The sequence below is a fragment of the Peromyscus californicus genome, unplaced genomic scaffold, assembly GCF_007827085.1.
Source record: "Peromyscus californicus insignis strain IS unplaced genomic scaffold, ASM782708v3 Scaffold_4__1_contigs__length_199733344, whole genome shotgun sequence".
NCBI classification, from domain to species: Eukaryota; Metazoa; Chordata; class Mammalia; order Rodentia; family Cricetidae; genus Peromyscus; species Peromyscus californicus.
In genome coordinates, this window is record NW_026294562.1 from 50,925,734 (window position 1) to 50,944,890 (window position 19,157).

The 19,157-nt window shown below is 49.7% G+C and overlaps 2 protein-coding genes and 1 long non-coding RNA gene across 10 annotated transcripts in view; 2 read left to right on the top strand and 1 right to left on the bottom strand.

The window, feature by feature from the left end:
• Ms4a15 (membrane spanning 4-domains A15) lies at positions 1-17,906 on the top strand. 4 transcript variants are annotated; one of them, XM_052712014.1, is made up of 8 exons: positions 1-137; positions 8,043-8,296; positions 10,100-10,222; positions 12,052-12,108; positions 13,159-13,251; positions 13,590-13,703; positions 14,574-14,714; positions 16,503-17,906. In XM_052712014.1, the coding sequence occupies exons 1-7, from the start codon at positions 71-73 to the stop codon at positions 14,688-14,690; spliced, it is 825 nt and encodes a 274-aa protein (XP_052567974.1). In that variant the 5' UTR covers positions 1-70; the 3' UTR covers positions 14,691-14,714; positions 16,503-17,906. The 4 variants fall into 4 exon arrangements, with proteins under 4 accessions (XP_052567974.1, XP_052567973.1, XP_052567975.1 ...); XM_052712013.1 differs by lacking the exon at positions 16,503-17,906 and adding an exon at positions 15,343-15,454; XM_052712015.1 differs by lacking the exon at positions 16,503-17,906 and having other exon boundaries at positions 25-137; positions 8,057-8,296; positions 14,574-14,768.
• Positions 12,875-19,157, bottom strand: part of LOC128094007 (uncharacterized) — a 7,033-nt gene continuing 750 nt past the window's right edge. The window contains exons 2-4 of one of the 2 annotated variants that reach the window (XR_008212818.1): positions 16,268-16,336; positions 14,762-15,547; positions 12,875-13,283 (exon numbers count right to left, since the gene is read on the bottom strand). This is a non-coding gene — a long non-coding RNA (uncharacterized LOC128094007). Of the gene's footprint in view, positions 13,284-14,761; positions 15,548-16,267; positions 16,337-19,157 lie in introns of those variants that run through there. The other variant, XR_008212819.1, reaches the window with a different exon arrangement.
• Positions 18,678-19,157, top strand: part of Ms4a10 (membrane spanning 4-domains A10) — a 21,283-nt gene continuing 20,803 nt past the window's right edge. For all 4 annotated transcript variants that reach the window (XM_052712010.1, XM_052712009.1, XM_052712008.1 and 1 more), the window contains exon 1: positions 18,678-18,915. The gene's annotated coding sequence lies outside the window, so the exon portion shown is untranslated. The remainder of the gene's footprint in view (positions 18,916-19,157) is intronic.

Genomic DNA, 19,157 nt, shown 5'->3' on the forward strand with positions numbered 1-19,157 from the left:
CCTACCAGAGGCGCAGCTCCCAAGCAGTGATTTCCAAGCCCCACATGAATAGCAAGGTTTTCACAGGATAATGTGTGAATGTGGGAGCGCAGAGGCAGAGGGAAGCCAGCAGCCCGCGCAGCAGCCGTGGCAAGCCGGTGAGTACCCCCATTGTCCTTCTAGAAAGACCACCCAGGGAACATAATAAGAGAAGAGGTGGGGGTTTGTGGGGTCCCCCAGAAAGGGAGAGAGAAAGAGGTCATTGACGGGAACCCACCTGGCACTAAGATTGGGAAGGAAGATCTTAGGGTCACCCATTCCAGCTCAGGGCAATGAGAGACCCACTGCACAGTGAAGGGGGACAAAGGGGGGTATCTGTCTTCTCTCCTCAAACCCAGGGCCGGGGACCTCAGGGAGACAATCACCCTCCCAAGAAGGTGATTCTGGAGAAACTCCCTTTCTCCAGAAGCCAACTCGTTAGAAGTTTAACCTAGACAGGTGATTCCAAACCATGCACAGGTGTCCTGCCTGTCCCTTCTCTGAGGGGAGAAGGACCTGACAAGGGTCACTGCTAGAAAACTCTTCTGGGCAAATACTATGTCATTTGCAGATGGGAAGCATTACATTAGTCAGGGGAAAGAAGAGGCTGTCCCTGATGCCCAGTTGCAGTGGCAGGAGCACCGAAGCACAGCAGAAGGCCATGGGGTGGGAGAAAATGACAGAGAGAGCTGCTTCCCCATGGCATGTCTGCATCTGGTGGCATCACTTCTGGGACTATGGGGCAGGCGTGGGCTGTCCTGGAAAAGCTGAGATTGGAGACAAGATGCCTGGTGCCACAGAGCCAGGCAAGTTCTTTCCTGGTCTGAGAAATGGCTGCAGACCCAGGATGTATATGTAGAAATCTTAGAAGCCTGAAACACCTCACCCCCACTACTATACATATCACTTCTGTGATATGCGGGGAAACTGAGGCCCAGAGAGATCAAGCCATTTGCCCAAATTCACTCAGCTACTTCCTCTCACCAGATAATAACATGCGTTCTAACCAGCCTGAGCGCAGGATCTGTGACTTAACTACAAAGCAAAGCTGTGTTAGCATACATTTCATCCCAGGACCCCCACCCCTTAGAGTCACTCCCTTCCAGCTGCCAACACCTCCCCCAAAAAGCAGCTTCAACTGGGAAATAAGCAAAGCTGCTTTGGGACCTGGGTGGAAGAAGAGGCTGTCTAGGGACACTCCCAAGATAAGTGCTGGCTGCCCAAGAGTGTTCCAGCTAGCGTGCTGGGGCAGCCCACCACTACAGGTCCCCCTGCCACTGAGGCTATTAACAGCTGAAGCCCAGGAGGAGTGAAAGCCTCCTCCATACCAGCCACTGGGGCCAGACATTGCTAGGTGGTCATTATTCTCTTCTGGAGTGTCGATGGCTCTGTTTTGTTTTACGGTTTCAATCAAGCCTAAGGCAGTGTGCTCTGTGAGTGCTAGCTCTTTTGAATTTGGATATTGGTTCTTTGCTATAAGATGTGAATCAAATGTTGATTTCTATGATGCAAATAGGTGTCTTCTAAGTAAAACTGCTTACATTATTTTTTAAAGATTCACAGCGATTATAGCAGGGTGACACTTTGGCCGTCCTGTGGCTTTTTTTCAGTCACCCCCGAGCTAAATAGCAGCAATTTAGTAGTTAGCAATTAGTCTGACTGGTCTTGTGTCGTGTCATATCGGGACCTGGGGCTGCTCCTCTGCCCAGGGACAGCAGGTAAGAGGGGTGTTGGATGGCTCTCATCTTTTCTTGCTCTCTCCCCTTCTCCCCACCCTCCACCCCCACACCCACACCCTGTACACACAGTAGGACAAAGAGGACAGGGACCATGCTGGGTGCTTTGTGAGTTGGTGTCACCCTCCTTGAGAGAGGCGCTTCTCTAAAAGGGTGTGTCTACAGAGACTCACCCCATTGCAAGGATCTCTCTCCTGGGTATCTCTCTGCAAAAGAGCTCTTGCCCAACCTCAGAATCCACGGTCCAGTGAAAAGAAACTGCATGGGGCTTTCTCCCAGCGGGTTCCTCAAGGAAGCCTCTCTGCCATGGTAAAAGACAACCAAAGACATGTCCCCCACCCCCTTCCTGTGCAGTGTCAAATCTACTTCCAGCCCTGGAAGGAGGATATAAAAACCAGCCCACAGCTTCTCAGCCACCTGCCTTTGGCAAGTCCCCTGACACCCTTGGTGACATCACTCACTTCAGAGTCTGTTCTCTGTGACCAACACATCAGCCTTCAAGGTCCATGACTTGCCCTACTTACTTCTGCAAAATGGCCTGCATAATATCTCTGTCCCAGGGCTGCCCTAAAGACTGTAGGAGAGCTCTTTCTAAACCATTAAGGGCTTTGCATGAAGGGCTGTTATTACTACATCTCATTCAACAGTTGATAATCAGCACGGTTGTCCTGGATGTCCTGAGTTTCCAGGCAGCTGTTCCCTTAAGGCAGGGTGGAGTGGCTTTCCTTCCTATGCATATATGAGTGGCGGGATATGCTGGCTGACTGTTAGTAAGAAAGAGGGGAGCACTGAGATAGAGTCACTTGGAATACCACAGATGGATTAGTCACTGGCGGGGAGGGGAACGTGTGAATCTCGGGACCTGTGTCATGTATTCCTGCTTGGGTTTGCCACTTTACCCTGCCGAGGGTGCGAAGCCTATTTCTGTTGGTGTTTCTCTTCCCCTGAGGATCACAGGGCTCGGTGTTTGATCGCATTTCTCACCACCCACCTGGGAGAGATGCTGTTAATGACGCAAGTGCTCCCTGCTGGGTGGTTTGAGCCCTGTGGGAGCTGAGAGTTCTTCTGACCCCAGAAAATGTCCCCGTTACACATATTACTGACTCATCATGGCCCTCAGACATGATCCTCACCTGTCCCCAGTGAAATGATAACTATGAAAGCAAGTATGTCCTTTTAGCCTAAAATTCTACCTTTTCTGACTCAGGTGTTAAACTGTCCTTAGTACTTTTTAAATGTCCTTGCTTAGGGAAGTGCTGCCGTGGCAGGCTCACTCAGCCCCCTCTGGTTTTAATTTGATCACCTGTGAATACCGAAGGATGTTGGATGGCTCTCATATATAAGTGAATGTGTGTGTGTGTGTGTGTGTGTGTGTGTGTGTGTGTGTGTGTGTGTTTTTGTGTTTCTGGAGGATTAATGGTCAGGAGAAGCTAGATTATGCTTCAGGGACACATAGTTTAGTGTTTATGTATGTATGCATGTGTATGTATATATGCAATGCCCATGTGTGAGAGTACATGTACAAGTGCGCACACACACATGTAGAGGCCAGAGGACAACCTCAGATATCATTCCTCAGGTACCATCCACCTAGTTTTTTCAGACAGGGTCTCTTGCTAGCCTACACCTAGCCAATTTGTCCAGACAGGTCAGCCATCAAGCCCTAGGCATCTGCATGGCTCTGTCTCCCCAGAACTGGGATTCTAAGGACTCCACCATGCCCAGCGTTTTTTATGTCATAGCTTGCTATCCCCCACCCCCATCTTAGTGTCATAAGACAGCAGAGAGTGGTCTCTTCCTCCTGCTTCATAGCCCTGAAGACATTACTCACTTGGGAACCCAGGCAGATAAAGTGGACTCTGTCTGCAAGATGGCTAGTTACTATGACAATGAGGAAAGACCCTCCACAGTGCCCTGGACCTTTCCCTAGCTCAGAAGTTATGAATTTGGTTTTAACCAAAACAAGTCACATGACTACATCAAACTTCAAGGCACCCAGAATATAATAACTAGAACAATTGGACAAATGACAGAGACTGCCCCTGGAGGCAGCAGTGAGGGACAGCTGCAGGCTGGGACACAGACAGACTTGGACTTGAATCCTTGCCCTCAAGTTCACTAGCGGCGTTACCTTAAGCATGCCCCTTCTCTGTGGGAAGCCTCAGTCATCACACCAAGATGAAACACTGTGGAAATTATCAGGTCGCTGAGGAAGTGAGAAGCAAAGTATCAGAAGCATCCAGAGACAGTCCTCGTGTCCTCAAGAAATGGTTAGCACATGCTGTTACTCCCATAACCTGGGGCAGGGTGGAGCTGGGGCCTTGTGAATAGTTCAGAGAGTTTCAAACGTCAAGAACTATCTAGAATGGATCACAACACTGCTTTGAAACAAGCATACCACAGCCCTTTGCCAGTTTCTAAGAATATTCTGGTCCATTTTGACTTCTGGTCCTCTCTGTCAACCTCTGAGATGAGGTGAGCAGATGTGCTAGCTATAACAAATGCCTGGGGTGATCTGCATATAAAGAGAACAGGTTTGTTTCTGGCTCAGTCCATGTTTAGCTGCCCCTGTGTTTTGAGCCTGTGGGGAGATAGGGCATGATAGCCAGAGTATGTGACTAGTAAGCCAAGAAGAAGTCAAGATCCCAAACCCCCTTCAAGGACATGCCCCGACCCCCGGGACCAAAGGACCCTCCACCAGCCTCTGTCCCTTGCATGTTCACTGTAGCTCATGTGCCTGACCTTTTGGTCTCAAGCTGGTTCTGAAAAGTTGTGGGATCTTTAAGAGACAGAATCTCTCTGGAGGAAGTGGCTTGTTGGGGCGAGGGCTTGAGGTCAGCAGCCTGGCCCTGCTTCCTGCCCACTTGATACTTCCTCACTACAGGAGTACTGCAACCAGACACCTCACCCTCCTGCCACCATGCCTTCCCCAACACAACAGACAGTGTTCCCTTGAACTCTAAGCCTAAATAAACCCACTTGCTTTAACATGTTTACTTTTCAGTATTTAGTCACAGAAATAAGAAATTTAAGTAATACAAGGTTCTGTCACCTGCCAGTCATATTATCCTGGGGACCAAGTCTTTGTCTAACCTGCAGGCCTTTCAGGGACATTCAAAACCCAAACTCTAGCGACAGTCACCACAGCCATCTTTACTGTCATTTAAAGCATCAAGTAAATTCCAGTGATCATTTACTATGGTCCAGGCAGTGTTCTGACACGGAAGTTGGAAAACTCCAGCCCACCAATTGAATCCAGCCCATCTGTTCATATCAATAAAGCTTTATTGAAACACAGCCCCACCTATTTATGCATTCATTGCCTGTGTCTGGTTCACACTACAGCAGAGGCATCTCCTACTTGGAACAGAAACTACTTAACCAAAGCCCAAAATCTTACTAGCTGAGTGTCTGCAGGGAATGTTTGCTGGTGCTGTCCTATGCAGTGTTTGTGTCTGCTATGCATCATTTCAGTGTGCGGGTCTGGAAACTGGAGCCCCAACTGAGTTCCATCATGTGGGAAGTAATAGCACTATTCCTAGACACTTGCTCCTGATATCACATGTTGGCCACCCAGCTTTTGCTGGAAGAATTCCTTGAAGTCCTTGAAGATGTCAAGTGACTTCTGCCACTCTTTGTGTGGGATTGTTGTTTAATAACACTATTTACTTGAAACATGTTCTTTTTTTGCATGTGTGTGCATACAGACATACATATCTGTATGTCTGTGTGCACATGTATGTGCATGCTCATGCATGTGCATCTGTGTGCATGCATGTGTGTGCATGTATGTAAGTTCATGCATGTGCATGTGTGTGGAGGCCAGAGGTTCACTCTGGGTGTCACTCCACCTTGAAGGTAGAATAGACAACTACCTTGTTTTCTGAGAAAGAGTCTCTCATTGGTCTGGAGATCACCAAGTAGGCTGGGCTAGCAGGCCAGAGAACCCCAAGGATCCAAATGATTCTGTCTCCCCAGCATTGGGATTACAAGTGTGTGCCCCCACACTCAGCTTTTTATATGGGTTTCTGGGATTCAGACTCCAGTAGGTCCTCATGTGTGTGTAGCAAGCATTTACCAACTGAGCTGTCTCCCCAACCCATGAAACATTTTATTAATCGCCTACAGTGGACAGAAAATGCTCATGCCAGCAGATGTTACCCTGTGCTTCCTCTGCCGTTCCCTTGGAGGTACTCCAGCCACTGGACCTGCTTCCCTCTTTGTGGGGACTCAGCTATGCCTCTCGAAGGCAGTCCCAGCAGGACACCACACTTTATAGTCACCAGTGTGGACCAGGCCCATCATGGAGCAAATGGCCCAGAGGACACACATGTGGCAAGTCCCATCCGCCAGGATAAAGATGCACATCCACTGAAGTCCCCCACAGACCCCCGGGGAATGGGCTGTGTCAAGGGCCTGCTGCTCTAGAAGCACAGACGCATTTGTGTTTCCCACAGTACTAGAATTTATTGACTAACAATAAATTTACAGTCAGTTTCATTTGCTGCAATTTGCCATAGCTAGCTGTTGAAAAACTCAGGTGATTTATTCTGATACTAAGAATTAGTGTTAACTCTCAGGTCACACATTATACACCTCACTGTGTGTGTGTGTGTGTATGTGTGTGTGTGTGTGTGATTTACAGGCTACAGAGTGTACAAAAGGACAGAGAGGCCACAGCACAGTTTAAGAAAGTCTTACCAGAGGCAGCAAGCTATTAGAGACACAAAAGTTCGCTGCATTGGTTGAATAAGATATTAAGGACTGGGGGGTGCTGCAGAGACACAGGACCATGCAGGAGAAGTGCAGGGCTGCTGCAAAGAGACAGACTGGCAGTAGTTTCAGGAGGCTGTATCAAGCAGTGGAGACAGAGCTAAGCTGAAGCCCCACAATCTGTCTGTTGGTTCCGTGACACACACATTGGGTGGTCCGATGCCAGGTCAATGGGGCCGTCATCACTGCAGTGCTGGTATCTTCTTTATAGGGTCCAGGTGGTACTTTTCATCCACAGGAGTAAATTGTTTGTGCCTCGTGGGCGGCACTGGGCAGGAGGTGGTTACCTACATGGACAGTGAGACAGAGTCATCCTGTCCCGTTGTTTGAATGAGAGCATCCAAACACTGCCTTTCAAACGGAGTCACCCAGGGCAGGGCAGAGCCCAAAGTCACTCTTTTACACAATATGAAGTAACTTAGAGCATAGCACAGCCTGATCCCCCACAAGCTGTGCAGTCCGCGATGCGGCAATGCCTCATGAACACAAACCGCAGTCCTCAAAGAGTGGATAAATACATACTCATGCACTGAATATATAAGGTTTAACAACAAACTTCAAGTGAAGACGTTGGAATGATTCCCTGTGCAAATCACGACCTTTACCAGGCCTACAATGAAGCAGGGTCTAATGCCCTTACCACTACTCTTTTGGTCAGGAAACTGAGGCAGGAGGAAGTGACCATCGTGCCCTTTGTCTCATAGCAGCTACATGGACCAGGGTTCAAATCCTGTCTTCTGTCACAGAGCTGTGACTTGGACTGCTGGGTTCTTCACCATGTGTGAAAGCCAGCAAGGAGGACGACTGTTTTAATGTCACATCATCCACTAGATTAGTAACTGCAGCACCCTGGGAAGCTGCTACCTGATGTCAGCATTCCCTAGAGTGTTTTCCCAGGCCAGCCACACCTCAGGTTTCCACAACTCGTGTTTATCTTGGCCACAATAGTGGTTTTTCCTTGGGTAGTCAAGGGGAGCAGGATGTGTTGCCCCGGGGTAATTATGTACCCACAGTCAACAGATGTAGCCTAGAGGAAGGAAGAGAGGGGTCCATCCAGTCTGGTCCTTCTCTCTCCGTGAGTAAAACGGTACTTCCGCTAAGCTCCCCTTCCCACAGCGGTGTGTTCTTGAGCAGTCACTCACCCTCTCTAGGGAAAGGAGGATGTTTAAATACATCTCAAAGGTTCCACTTGGGCTGGAGATATGGCTCAGCAGTAGCGGGCTTGCCTCGCCTAGAGGCTGGATTCCATGCCCAGCATTGAAAATAAAAAGTTCCTTCCACGTAATGTAGGAGAACTCAAGATCAGAGTCAAGAGTCAAAGAAGCCTAAGATTCAAGAAAAAAAAAAAAAAAAAGCCACGGCTTTCACAGGAGCCTAATTCCCTCTGTGAGTCTCTTCTCTTTCCCGTAGTCGGGAATTGGGGCTCTTCTATCTCCGGGCCTCAGTAAGCAGGAGCAGGGAGCTGCGCCATTTATCAAATGTGTAACCACCATCACTGCCTTGTTATCTCCTGAGCCTTCACCCCCCAGGGCTCTCTGAACACGATGTCCACACCTCCTGCCAGCAATGGCGTGTTTGTCGTCATCCCGCCCAGCAACACCAGCGGCCTCCGCCCACCTCCAGCCATTCTGCCCACCTCCATGTGCCAACCTCCAGGGATCATGCAATTCGAAGAGTCGCCGCTGGGGGCGCAGGCGCCCAGGGCCACCCAGCCGCCTGACCTTAGACCAATAGAGACCTTCTTGACGGGAGAGCCCAAGGCTTTAGGGGTAAGAGAAGCTCCCCCACGTGACCTGAGACAAACCTGCTGGGCAGGTAGTGAGCCTCAGGCTCAACGGGAGGTAGGGGCTTGGGGGAGGACCACAACACGCAGGCAGGGGATAAATGTGAGAATTCATCTGTGCGCCAGGCAGACGAGGATTCCTTTCCCCCTTGGAGCCCACCAGATAAACAGTAAACAAATGACCAGAACTCCATCGAGGAGTAAGAATGATGGATGCGGGACCGCAACACTAGCAAAGACAGAAAGATCTCTCTGGGGAGATGACATTGCAGCTAAATCCTGGGTGTTAAAGCCAACCCAGCAAGAGCGGGATGGGTGGAAGGATGCGTGAAGGCTAGGATTGCCTAGACTGAAGAGCAGCAAATGCAAAGGCCCTGAGGTGGGAACGGGTGTGGGTTGTTGAAGGAAGATATAGAATACTGACTGACATAGCTGGAATGTAATGAACGAAGGAAGACCTGACCGGGAACGAGAATGAAATGTTGGCAAGAGCCAACTCCTGTAGAGCTGACAGTCCGTGAAGGGTGGCTTCCAAGCCCTTCTCTAATCTCAAACGGCCTTAGATAGTGGTCTCTAAGAAGGAATAAAATATAGGTGATAGGTGGATAAATGGATAAGACAGATGCTAGATGATGAAAGACAGATGATAGATGAATATAATTAAGAGGATAATATAGATGGGTGGATGATACATAAATATGTTTGGCAGATGAGAGATGGTAGGATGGATAAATAAGATAGGATAAATATATAGGTCAGACTAATATATGATAGAATAGATAATATATAATAGGTGATGATTGATAGATATGATAGATGATAGATTAAAAAGTAAGTGATGGGGGCTGAGAGATGTCTCAGCAGTTAAGAGCACTGGCTGCTCTTCCAGAGGTCCTGAGTTCAATTCCCAGCAGCCACATGGTGACTCACAACAATCTCTAATAGGATCTGATACCCTCTTCTGGCATGCAGGTATAAGTGCAAAGCACTTGTACATAAAATATAAATCTTTTTTTTAAAGGTGATGGATAAATAGGCATGTGAATTGCTAAAAACAAAAGCTTCAAATTCAGTTGAGGTTTTTTAGTGTACAACATAAAATGAGTTTCATAATGATGTGTTTATACTTGTGCATCATTGTTCTTTGCTCATAATCATAACAGAGTTTATTTGGGCCAGAACTCATGAAACCAGGCAGCCCTCAGAACCAAAAGAGGTTCAAGCCCCACCCAACAGAATGAGCAGTGAACTTTCACCGGCCAACATATGTAACATATCTAACTCAAACCTGCTGGAATGCAGAACTCCATCCTAAAAGCTGTATCAGGGTTAGTGGTGTGTAAGGTGACTAGGGATAGCAAATTAAAATAAGATATTGGCCAGGCGATGGTGACACACATCTTTAATCCCAGCAGAGGATTAGAGGCAGAGGCAGGTGGATCTCTGTGAGATCGAGGCCAGCCTGGTCTACAGAGCGAGTTCCACGACAGCCAAGGCTACACAGAGAAACCCTGTCTCCAAAAACAAAACAAAAGACATTCTAAAATAAGATATTGCTTCTAGAACCCTGAAACCGCTTGACAACTACAGCCCCACTCACAAATTATGCTGGTGGGCTGAGGAGAGCTTGCTCTATTTTGATTTAATGCTCTGGCCTCAGTTTAAGGAAATCGGAGATGACTCCGAGTAGCTGTGGGAAGCCAGACCTACGGAGGTTGGCCGCTCTCCTGAGAGGCCCGCAGGGGGCGCTGTGGAGTTCAGTGGCCTGATCCCTCGCTGCCTCCCACAGACCGTGCAGATCCTGATCGGCCTCATCCACCTTGGCTTCGGCAGCGTCCTGCTCATGGTTCGCCGAGGCCACCTGGGGATGCTCTTCATTGAAGGTGGCGTCCCCTTCTGGGGCGGAGCTTGCGTGAGTGCGGGGTTGTCGTCCTACGCTGGGGCGTGACCCTGCCCAGATCACCTCGCCCTGCCCCACTCCCAACATTTTCCTAGCCTTTGCCCATCCTAGGTCAGGATCTAACTCGCCTCCCAGACTAACCAGGGCGTAATAGTTATCACTCACCCCTAACCATCATCGTAAACCTCAGCCTGGTTCACTCCCAGGAAACAGCCAGAAACTGTGAGGAGCAAGCAAGCCAGAGTCCCAATCACACCTGGGCTACCTGCGTCCTAACCCTGCATCCATACCCCACCAGCAAAAACCCCTCAGTTCCCTCTGTAGGTCCCAGCCCTGACTGAGCTGATCTCCAGGGCTTCTCCCTGCCCTGTGTCCATTCCTCTGGCCATACCCCACTGGAGAACCAAATCAGGGCTTCCTTGTCTGCTCCTAGGTGCCAAAGAGAAGGAGTTTGCAAGGTGGTACTGCTGTCTGTGGCGCTACCAAAAGTGCCAGTGCTCTGGTGGTGGGTAGCCTCCAGCTACCTCCAGGAAGCACACAGGCTTTGGGGTCAGCTTAATGGGGTCTACACTGAAGCCCCACTGTGTATGATGGTGGAGTCCCTTCTGTGTATCCCAGACTGTCTTGGCTAGAGCCAGAGAGGCCACCACTGCTGAAACTCCACAGCTAGAGCTGAACGGCTGGGAACAAACTTTATGTCCTGGCTCTAATGGTCCGCAGTGGGCCCAAGCTGGAGGAAAATGCTGGCAAGCAGGAGTCTAAGAAGGCACTGTCTCAGGAAGAAACAAAGGCAGCATTCTTCTCTGAGCTCCCTCCTGCCTCAAATTCTCTCGCAACATGTGCCCCGTGCACATGGTAGGAGGGAAAATAAATCAGAGCATGCTTGTCAGGCTCAGGAGACAGCAGGGTCCTGAGGCCTGGGCAGGCCATGTGAAGCTCGGTATTCAGTCTTTATCTTAGAACTTCACAGGGCTCGGGAGATCGTTCAGCGTGCAAAGCCCTCGCGTGGCGAGAATGAGGGCTTGAGTCCTGTCTCCATCATCCTTGTCAACAGCCAACCTGGGCTTGTAATCCCAGGGCTGGAGAAATGGAGACAGGCAGCTCTCCCTGGGCGTCACTGGTCAGCCCCAAGTCCAGGTAAGAGCGTCTCACAAAACAAAGCAGGCAGCTCCTGAGGAGGATTGACACCCAAGGCTGACCTTGGCCCACACGCGCGCGCGCGCGCGCACACACACACACACACACACACATGCACACATGCCCTCGCATCTGGGGCTGCTGCCCAATTGAATATCAGCCCCATGAGAGAAGGATATTATTCATTTTATCCAGCTCTATTATGTTTTTGACACCCACCTGCTACTTGGTAAATATTTGATGAGTGACTATTTGAAGGTGCATGTCCTTTGAGGCTTTAGTAATATGATGTCAATGAAAACACATACCTTGTAAACTATGGCTTGAGGTCTCAAGACAGAGGCCTCTTTTTTGTTGTTGTTTGTTTGTTTGTTTGTTTGTTTGAAACAGAGTCTCTATTTGTAGCTCTGGCTGTCCTAGAATTCATTATGTAGACCAGGCAGACCTTCAACTCACAGAGATTTGCTTGCCTCTGCCTCCCAAGTGCTGAGACTAAAGGCGTGAACCACACGCCAGAGGACAAAGGCCTCTTACAGAAGACTAAGACACCCTTAGAAATACACCCAAGATGCCTGGCCAGAATGCAGACAAGAAAGCTTATGGTTCTCTGCCTGTACCTCTGTCTTCTTGACGGAACCTAGGCATGATGTGCCCTGGTCAGTGTCCCAGCCAAAACCCCATTGGGCCCTCTCTTCCCCACACAGTTCATCATCTCTGGGTCCCTCTCAGTAGCAGCTGAGAAAAACCACACCAGTTGCCTGGTAAGTCTGAATGGAGACAGAGAATCAGGGGTGGGGATGGGGCCCACTCACCTGGGAGGCACCCAGGACCTGGCCCCCATCTGCCCACTCATTTGGCCCATTCAACAAGCATTTGGTGGGGATTTTCTAAGTGTCTGTGGAAGGAATTTAGACATCCAAATACAGAAGGAAGAGATGGGACACTTGTAGGTAGAGTTTTCCTGCCTGACCCACAGTCAGGATAAATCTCTGCCACCCGCCAGTCCCACAACCGCTCAGACCCGACCAAGTAAACACAGAGACTTATATTGGTTACAAACTGTATGGTCGTGGCAGGCTTCTTGCTAACTGTTCTTACAGCTTAAATTAATCCATTTCCATTAATCTATACCTTGCCACGTGGCTCGTGGCTTACCGGCATCTTCACATGTGGCTTGTCATCATGGCAGCTGGCAGTGTCTCTCTGCCTCAGCCTTCCACTTCCCAGCTTTATTCTCCTCCTTGTCCCGCCTATACTTCCTGCCTGGCCACGGGCCAATCAGTGATTTATTTATTGACCAATCAGCAACACATTTGACATACAGACCATCCCACAGCAGACACTTGCAAAATGCCACCCGAGATGGTAAGGGTCTAGAGATGAAGCCCTCACAGACATTCAGAGGAAGCCGATGCAGGAAGGGTCCCCTGAGGAATAGCCACTAAGCTGTTTCAGTGGGTGGGCCTAGCCTGGGGGAAGGGAAGTGCAGGGGGCGGGGGGGGGGGGGGGGGGGGGGGGGGGCAGGCATCTGCTGCAAACCTGGCCCAGGAAAGCCACGTGGAGGATCAAGTCCCCTCCCCAGCAGCTCCCAAGAGGATGAAGAAGCAAAAGGAGGCATCGGGGCCTCTTCCTGGGGTCCCAGGGAAAGAGAAGAAAAAGAAGAGTGAGAAAAGAAAACCCAGCCACGTGCAGGGCTCATGGCCCCAACCCCAGGGCCATGGGAGGGAGAGTGCGGGAAGCTGGGCACAGTCAGTGGGCGCCTCTGGTCCTTTCTCCTCTTTGCCTCTCCTTGGTGCCTGTCCCTCCCACAGGTGAGGAGCAGCCTAGGGACCAACATCCTCAGTGCCATGGCAGCCTTCGCTGGGACAGCCATTCTTCTCATGGACTTCGGTGTCACTAACTGGGTGCGTTGCAGATGTCGCGGGGGGTACTAAACCTGGAAAGGTAAGGGCTGCAGGCAGGACTAGGGAAGACCCAATCGTCCGCAGCCCTGGGCTATTTCCAGAGCCTGCTGCTCCAATAGAGCTCACGCGTGTACTGACACCGTGGCCCTACCCCAAGATCGGGTGTGGGGGGAAGGGAGATGAAGCCTGGTGGAATGGAAGGAGCGGGCCGGGGCTGGAGTCAGGAAGGCCGGATCCAGGCATACCTCTGCCTCTTGCCTGGGCAAGTTATTCTTGGTCCAGAGGGTCCCTTCACTTTTAAACTCTCGGTTTGACTTGACTGTGGTTTGGGTCCCCAGGATGTGGGCAGGGGCTACCTTGCTGTGTTGACCATCTTCACCATCCTGGAGTTCTTCATCGCTGTCATCGCCACCCACTTTGGATGCCAAGCCACCCGCGCCCACACTAACGCAGTGAGTACTCTCACATCCTGTCCAGAGCCCCCGAGGAATGCCTGTAGTCTGGGAAGAGACTGAGCCTCCAGGCCCCTCCCACTTCCCCTTCGCGCGGCTGAGCTGTGATGAGCTTCCAATAAGATGCTAGGGGACCCAAAGTTGTGAAATGGGACTATTCACCCCATGGCCACGGGGGGGGGGGGGGGGGGGAGGGTGCCAGCAGTAGCGGCAGAGCTGAGATCCTTCTGGAATTGGAGGACAGGGTTGGGGTGGGTGAGGGGCGCACCTCGCACAGAGGTGTCCACAGACTGTGAACAGGTAGGCACATCAGATAAGACAGAATGACTCGGTAGAAGTTAAATTCATTTTTCACGGGGGGGGGGGGGGAGGGAAGGGGCGGGGGGCGCAAAAATAGGGTGGGAAGAGGGGGTACTGATAGCACAAAGGCTTGTCTGAGCATGAAAAGGCAGCCATTGGCTAGTGGATGCCATTTAAAGTTGGAACGAGGCGGGGGGACCGGGGGGGGGGGGGTGAGATGAGCTGGATTCAAGCACAGTGAGGGGCTGCTAGTGTGGAAGCAGCCGGGACCAGAGCTGTAACGGTTCAGGCAAGAGCTATAGAGCCCCGAACTCAGAGGGGCTGTCCAGAGAGGAAACATCAGCTCACCAGCCCCTAGAGAAATGAGGTTTGTCTACTTCGCTCACTGCGGTGTGTCCAAGCCCTGGATCGTAACTAACCCTAGAAAATGTTTTCTGAAATGTTAAACGATGCTTTTTTTGTGAATGAGCATTCGGTACTAAGGCGCTGTTCTCAGAATGCCCACAGGGCGGCACTGTTGCAACACTCCCGCAGAGCCACCCAGGATTGGGGTTTTCTGTTTCTTTGCAGTCTGTGATTTTCCTACCCAACGCCTTCGGCACGGATTTCAACATCCCCAGCCCGGCAGTCTCTCCACCTCCTGCCTATGACAATGTGGCATATATGCCCAAGGAGTCATCGGAGTAAAAGATCGCAGCTCCTCTTCTGCAGGTTGGAGTCCAGGCTTCCCACTCTACCCAGCATCTCTCCACCCTCACCTTGTTCGTTCTGAGGCAGCCCTTCCCCAGTCAGGCCCTCCAAGTCACGTGCAGTGTGTCACCGAGTGGTGTGTTCCTTCAGTTTCCCGTTTCCTCCAGTAGTGTCTTCCTAAAAAAGACATAGGACTGATGTCCAGGGCACCACCCCACCCCGAGTCCTGTCACCCGACATAGATGTCCCCTGGGCTCCTCTGCACTGTCCTCTGCTCATCGTGGGAAATCTTGGCATCACGGAGGTTTCACGGGTTTGCCTTCTAGAAGGTCATTAAGCACGGAGAACTCAGAATGTTCCAGAATAGACTGGCATTTCAGAGGCTCTGGCCCTACCACAGAGCAAGGCAGTGGGCCTGACCTCCAGGCTCCTGGTCCCCATGACCAGTTCTGTCCATTGTCATTTGCTGTTACATCTTTGGGTTTTCATTTTCCCACCTGGAAACTGAAGTGCTAAACTACACAACCACAAGGCCGATCCAGCACCCCTGGGGTCCTTGGGTCTAAGCCAGGTATTGCCCCCACTCCCTCCCGGAACTTCCTTTTTTAATAGGACATTGGTATTGACTCTGGCCCTTCCCACATGCTAGGACAGGAGGACGCAGAGGAGACTGACTGACTCTTCCACCCAGGTCATCATCAACAGGTGGCCCTCCTGAATCCATACCCCACCCCTGCCTGAAAAGCAAGGGTGTCCCTGAGAGTTACCATGGGAACAGGGCTGGGTCCCAACAGGAAGAAGACACCTTCAGCCCAGTGTTCGTAGGCCCTGGCATATGGCTTGTTCCATCCATACTGTGGAGACAAATAAACAGCGTGGCTTGGATTTTGAGTTGGTCTCAATATGGTGGCTTTTGCTTTTTAAGCTTGAGGTCTTCTGAGGGCTGTTCATGGTTAATCAGAGGTTTGGGTAAGTATCCCACTAAGAGCAGGCAGGAGGTAACCAGGCCTCTTACTAGCTAGCTCTTCTATCTTAAATTAATCAATTTCTATTACTCTATGTTTTGCCACGTGTTCTGTGGCTTTACCAGTCTGCTGGCTTATTGCTCCTTTGGCGGTGGCTGGCGTCTCTCCAGACTCCTTTCTTCTCTCTATATATCTGCTTGGATTTACCACCTGCCTCTAAGCTGCCTTGCCATAGGCCAATGCATTTTTATTTAACAACTAATCGGGGCAACACATATTCACAGCATACAGAAAGACATCCCACAGCAAACCTCTACCAAGTTTATGTTGAGACAGATGTGAATAAGAGATCTTAAAATACCATCTGGGAATGGGCATTTCTATTTCAGGACAATGAGCAAAGATTTTGGATAAAAGTATGGGAGAAAACTCAGTCCAAACAATGGCAGAACATGTGTCAGTATCTCTTTAATAATTTCTATTGGAGGGGTTGGGGATTTAGCTCAGTGGTGGGATGCTTGCCTAACAAGCGCAAGGCCCTGGGTTCAGTCCTCAGCTCTGGAAAAAATAATAATAATAATTTCTATTGGAGAATCATAGCACACCTACCTCAGAGAGTTCTGTCTTTACAGAAAGATGCTGTAGCAATCTATTATTAAATACCCATGGGTGTATAACCTTAAAAATAAAAGAGAGAGATTTATTTACTTCACGGTTCTGGAGATTAAAGACCAAAAGGTCACATGTGGCAGTAACCTTCCCGCAGAGTCTAAAGGTGGCACAAAGCATCACATGTCAAAAGACAAAAAGATGATGTATTCCACTATATCTCCTTTTCTGACAGAGCCAGTAGGATTTGTTTATGGAAGCCTCGCTCTGATGCCCTTCTAATCCTGATCCCATCCCAAAGGCTTTGCTACCCCTCAGCACCACTGTCCGCTTGGGCTTCTGATCGCTGACAAAAAGGATGGTACTTCAGCACGGGGACCTTGAGGGGGCACTCTCACTGCTTCCCAGGGGCTCGCTCCTAGCTCCCTATTTGGTCAGTTCCACAGTTATTGAGACTGTACTTAATAATCAGAGGGGGTGGGGCATGGAAACTAACTCTTGGCTTTATTCCTATGATGAAGTCAAGTTCCACCCAGAGCAGGTAGGAAATATTTTTAAAAGCTGGATTCTTATTTATTTCTTTAAACACTGATAGCTTTGCCTGATCTTAAACTTCACACAAATGGAGTTATACAGTGTGTGTATTTCTTTGTGTCTGTCTCCTTTTACTGAATAAAATGTTAGCGATTTGTCCATAACATCATATATTTCCATTTTATTGTTTTTAATAGTTTTGTAAACATTTTGTTTTATTCTACCACTTTCATTGACTTCCCTGTTGATGGATAACTAGGTTAACTCCACTTTGAGGCATCATCAATAAAGCAACTTTCTTGAACACACAAAAAGAGAAAAGCAAGATGGAGAACAACTGAGGAAGACACCCAACATGGACCTCTGGCTTCAACATATACATGTGTGCATGCTCCTACACACAGGCGAATATACACCACACACACCCATAAACACACCCGCACCGAGAGATGTGCCCACAAATAAACCACACACATATGCACACAAACCAACTGGATATGCGGCATGCACTTTGATATGTGTTATTACCTCCGTTTTTAAAACTGGAGCAAAGATAAACAGGAAAAGCACAGGAGTCCGCTAGTTCTGCATGCTACAGACTGGACAACTTGAAGCCACACACACTCACTGTCTCGCCACGGCCCTGGGCAAGATCCAGACGCGCCTTTGATGGGTTCTCCTCTTTGAGTCACACAGGCTGCAAGTTTGGTGGCAGCTGGACTTCACTCTCAGGGCTTGCTGTCACTTGTGGTCACATGACCATAGTTTTAAACCCATATCTTTTTCAAATAAGCACTAACATGCTTACAAAGACGACAGTATATCTGAGTCTTCCTTATCACCAGAGATCAAAGTCAACCAAGACCTAAGGATGGCCCTAGCTCCCTTTGGGAGGGACACAAGGAGGGTCATTGTTAGAATTCTGCCCTCCTCACTCCAGCTGCATGACCGCACATGCGCAGTTCAGGAGTTAAGCAAAGGGTCTTGTGTCTTACGTTATCAGTGTACGCCGGTGATTATGTACCCGCCAGTATGGTCATGCAATCTGCGCATGCGTGTCGTAGTTCTGTAAGCCCACCTGCGCCTCAAAGAGCCATGACTCAGACCCTACCCTCTCTCTGTTCTGTTCTCTCTCCCCCACAACCATCTTTCTGTCTGCTCTACGCACGTTTGTCTCCCCCAGGCCTGGTTCTTCTGCCCCCACCCCTCTTCCTCCTAATAAAGCTCTGATAGTAGGTAATTGTGGCTATGCCTCGTGACCTCTCTGCACAGTAACCAGCACCAGTAACCAGCGCCGCTTATCATTCTTACAGTCATAATACTAATCTTTCTACTGTGTTGATACTTGGACTTGCAAAAAATTGAAAAGATTCAGGGGCAAATAAGATGACTCAACAGCTAAAGTTAGTGCACAACATGGTAATATCAGTTCAATCCTCAGCACTCGTGTAAAGGTGGAAAGAACAAATTTCACAAAATTATCCTCTGACCTACACACACACACACACACACACACACACACACACACACAGCAGCAAGGGTGCCCCCTGCCACACACACACACACATCAAACGCACACAAATAAAAATTTTGAAAATTTCGCCGGGCGGTGGTGGCGCACGCCTTTAATCCCAGCACTCGGGAGGCAGAGGCCGGCGGATCTCTGTGAGTTCGAGGCCAGCCTGGGCTACCAAGTGAGTTCCAGGAAAGGCGCAAAGCTACACAGAGAAACCCTGTCTCGAAAAACCAAAAAAAAAAAAAAATTTGAAAATTTCAATAATCAAATCACTCAACTGCTGACACCCCCCACCCCCCCCACCCCACCCCCGCCACATGACAAATGCCTTCCGTCAGTTCTGCTCCATTAATTGTCTGAACTGTCAACATTGCAACTGTCAAAATCTGCTCGGTTTTGGAAGCGAGGTGGTTTTAAAGGATCTTGTCCCCACATGCAGCTCTACACAGGTGGGAGTGTAAGCAAGGGGCGGGTCCTGGAAGGAAGAGATCCAAAGTCTAAAGCCGTAAAGATGTTCTGATTTCCTCCTGTGACTCTGCTGAGGCAGCTCTGGATGAGAAAGCGCAGCTGAAGCCCACAGCACAGGTCCCTGGGACAGGTGAGTATCCCTTCTCCACAGCAGAAACAAACAAGGGGGGTCATCGGGGCCTCATGTGGGGTTCAACCTGACACAAGAGACCAGCCTCTTGTGCTAGTCAGTCAATAGCTGCAAGGTCTAGGTGAGTGGCTGTAACTTGACCCCCCAGAAGGGAGCAGGGGTGACTGTCTATCAAGCAGCAGTGGCAGCAGCTGGGGAACAGATGTTCCATGCTATAGAGGCCTGGGAAGCAGGGTTACCAT